General features: G+C 43.0%; 1 protein-coding gene across 1 annotated transcript; it reads left to right on the forward strand.

Annotated features, from left to right (window-relative positions):
• On the forward strand, positions 1-3,874 carry neff1 (neuronal intermediate filament family member 1). The gene is made up of 2 exons (XM_084415052.1): positions 1-1,106; positions 3,374-3,874. Exons 1-2 carry the CDS (start codon positions 360-362, stop codon positions 3,758-3,760), a joined length of 1,134 nt encoding a protein of 377 aa, XP_084271178.1. The 5' UTR covers positions 1-359; the 3' UTR covers positions 3,761-3,874.

A 3,874-nucleotide genomic window follows, 5' to 3' on the forward strand; every position in this document is an offset into this window, starting at 1 on the left:
TGATTCTCCAGAGGTCATCCGAGGAACCCCATATGTAGTTTTTTAATTTTTACATCTTTTGACCTTTATTTATCCTCAGTTCTCTGCATGATGACAATCTCCATCGCGTGAAAAGGGATGAGTGGCCACAAATGCAAAGGCAGGGAATCAATGAGCTCTCTCCTGGGACTCTGTCTTTTTGCTCAGGGTTGCAGGTTTCCCCCTCCACCACCACCGCCCCTGCGTCAGATGATGCTCGCGGTCTCTGCCTATAAAAGATGCCGGTGTGACAACCCGACCGGCACTCTCCCTCTCTCTTTCTCTGTCTTCCCACATCCACACACTTCACTCACTCGGTCTGTGATCTTGAGCATTTCAGCATGAGTTATTCCGGCGACATGTACACGAGCAGCTCATACAGGAAGATTTTTGGAGATGCGCCACGGCGCGTCCCCGTGGGCAGCAGCCCGTCCCGGGTGACTGTGAGCTACCGCTCCGTTCCCCAGCAGCAGCACCACCGCACCTACGGCTCTCCATCCCCCATGATCACATCCTCAAGTTACCGGACCAAACTCGGATCCGGCCGCGGCGTTGGCTACCAGCCGGACACCGTAGACCTGACGCAGACCACCGCCGTCACCAACGAGCTGAAGATCATCCGCACCAACGAGAAGGAGCAGCTGCAGGGCCTGAACGACCGCTTCGTGACGTTCATCGAGAAGGTGCACAACCTCGAGCAGCACAACAAAGTTCTGGAGGCGGAGGTCGCGCTTCTGCGCCAGCGCCACAACGAGCCGTCGCGCCTGCACGACCTCTACGAGCAGGAGATCCGCGAGCTGCGCGGCCGCGTCGAGGAGATGACGCACGAGAAGAGCCAGATGCACCTGGATTGCGTACAGATGAACGAGGCGCTGGAGCGCGTCAAGGAGAAGCTGGACGAGGAGACCCGGCTGCGGGAGGAGGCCGAGAACAGCCTGAAGGGATACCGCAAGGACGTGGATGACGCCACGCTGTCCCGCCTGGAGCTGGAGAAGAAAGTTGAGTCCCTGCTGGATGAGATCGCGTTCCTCAGGAAAGTGCACGAGGAGGAACTGCAGGAGTTACAGGCGTCGATTCAGGCCACCCAGGTATGAAAAAGTTATGGAATTATTATTATTATTTTGACCTGTTTGCTGGTTTTAGAGGGGTTTGAGCACTTTTTAGCTGGTCAGACTGTGATGCCAACTAAAACCTGCATTACCAGGCTGGGAGATCATATTTTAACAGTTAAGACCAGCTTGGCCATGCTGGAGACCAGACTGGGATGGGTTGTTTTTTGGTGGCTAATGAGAAATGTGAGCTACTTAGATTTACATTGCAAATACATAACATGCAATAGTTGCTAATGCATTTGTTTTAATTCCAGAAAGATAAAACTAATCAGTTAAGCCAAAAAATTCATATGCTTTAGATGGTATTGAAATCAAGACATATACACACAAATATTTTGTCAATTATTCTAAAGTATGATTTACATAACTGCTCGAGTGTAAAATGTACATTTTGCAATGTAAGGCCTTATTTGGTAAGATACAATTATGAAAAGCATACAAATTCTGTTCCCAGAAATGTTCATTTCATATCATAGTTTTTGCAGTGTCATTTATGACTGTGTGATTTATGCAGTGGCATAATGATGCAGATCTATTTGGGAATGACATTTTTTATTAACTATAAAACAAGTTGTGGTTAAGCCAAATTTCCCATATGCTTTGGGTTTGAAAATTGCTACATAATATATACCCTAAAATGCTTTGTCAGGAAACGATCAATAATTATATTTGATTTGCACACAACCAATCAAACATGAGTGAATTAACCTGACTACTTAGCTTTACATCAATTAAAGTCATTTTAAAGGTCTTATCAGGTAGAAATATCTTTATACGATAGAAACTACATTGAGAAGATAAAGCCTAGAAATACCACGTATCCATTAATGCTTTGAAACACTATGTTTATTAATAACTCATAGTGTGGGCATGCGTATCATGACTGTGCAGTGTCATTGAGTGCAGTGTGTGAATTTACAGCACTGCAGCTCAGACTGAGAATCTGACGCTGCACTGCACCAGGACCTCAGTCAAAATGTGCATTTATAATTCTCCTTCTCTCATGCAACTTTAACATCTACAAACAGAATACTTGCACATGCAAAGACAATAATAATCCCTGGAGAGGGAGACATGTATTTGAAAGTTGAGAGAAGGTTGTTGTTAATGGGATGATTAAACTTCCTAACCCCCTGGCAATGAGGAGATGGTGCAGTAGCGCAGGATTTTAGGTGTGGCTGCAGAGGGGGTGCAGCGGGACCTCTGCAGCGCAGCGTCCTTGAGAGGGACTGCATCACTTTAGAAATACTGCTTCTCAAAGTATTTCTACACTACAGAAGATTACATTTCCTTCAGTGTTTTACTTAATAACCCAAGTAAAAGCAATCACACTGTGAATGTTACTGATATAAGCTGATGCTCATCATGCATGGATTGCATTTCTCTGTGTTGATGATGCATTGGATGAAATGCATCCTCATGAAAGCGTTCAGGCAGTGTCATCTTTCATTGAGCATTAAAACTCCTGAGTCTGTGCTCCATCCCGCAGCCTCAAAGGGCCTAAACCTTTATTACCACAAATTAAACTCAAATATTTGCACTGCATATTTCAGCTCTACTGCATGTCTGATAACTTCAATACTTGATGCACAGTGGTTTATTGATTACATTACCTGTAAAACTGTTTATTTAATCACTGACAAATTTAAGGAACATTCTATATATGTACAGAATGTCTCATATTTGTAACAACAAATATATGCCAAATGATCTATAGCTATAATTTATACTCTACTTTTGGCTCAAGCGTAAATGCCTGTTTCAGGGTATTAATAATTTATTAGAAATCAATTATGAATCAGCAACTAAATTACACTTCCTCCACCAAAAGGCTATTTATGGCTATCTTTAAATACTATTCAAAAGTTTATGCTCACCAAGGCTGCATTTATTTGATCAAAAAGACATATCATTACAATTTAAAATAGCTGTTTTCAATTATAATATATTTAAAAATGTAATCCTGTGATGGCAAAGCTGAATTTTCAGCATCATTACTCCAGTCTTCAGTGACTCATGATCCTTCAGAAATCATTCTAATATGATGACTTGCTGCTCAAGAAACATTTCCTATTATTACCAATGTTAAAAACAGTTGTGCTGCTTAATGTGGACACCTGACTTTTTTTCCAGGATGCTGTGATGAATCGAAAGTTCAGAAGAACACGATTTATTTAAAATATTAGATTATAGTTGTATTAAACGTATTAACAATTATTTTCTTGACTGTTTTCCATCCTCAGGTGTCTGTCGAGATGGACGTCAGTAAGCCTGACCTTGCTGTGGCCCTGAAGGACATCCGTGCCCAGTACGAGACTCTGTCTTCCCGGAACCAGCAGCAGGCAGAGGAATGGTACCGCTCCAAGTTCGTCACCGTGACGGAGGCGGCGGCGCGAAACAACGATGCTCTGAAGCAGACCAAAGATGAGCTGTCCGAGTACCGTCGACAGCTGCAGTCCCGCACCCTGGAGATCGAGTCCCTGAAAGCCCATAATGAGTCCTTAGAGAGACAGCTGGCTGAGATGGAGGACCGCCACAACAACGAGATCGGCGAGATGCAGGTCAGTGCATTTCAGTCAATGCTTTTCCCATTCAAACTATACATACACAATACAGTAGAGCCACTATAGAACAACTGCTCCTATTTGCATTTTTATAATTTCATTTAAAAAATATTATAAATTCTATAATGAACATAAGACTTTGAGTAAGTTTACATTTAAATGTACTCATTTAGCAGACAC

Source organism: Rutilus rutilus (assembly GCF_951802725.1).
Source record: "Rutilus rutilus genome assembly, chromosome: 7".
Lineage (NCBI taxonomy): Eukaryota > Metazoa > Chordata > Actinopteri > Cypriniformes > Leuciscidae > Rutilus > Rutilus rutilus.

Excerpts from the sequence above, each read along its gene's own strand:
- neff1 (XM_084415052.1), top strand. The coding sequence starts at position 360 with ATGAGTTATTCCGGCGACATGTACACGAGCAGCTCATACAGGAAGATT. Across the intron at positions 1,107-3,373 it reads CGTCGATTCAGGCCACCCAG|GTGTCTGTCGAGATGGACGT; the intron begins GTATGAAAAAGT and ends TTCCATCCTCAG.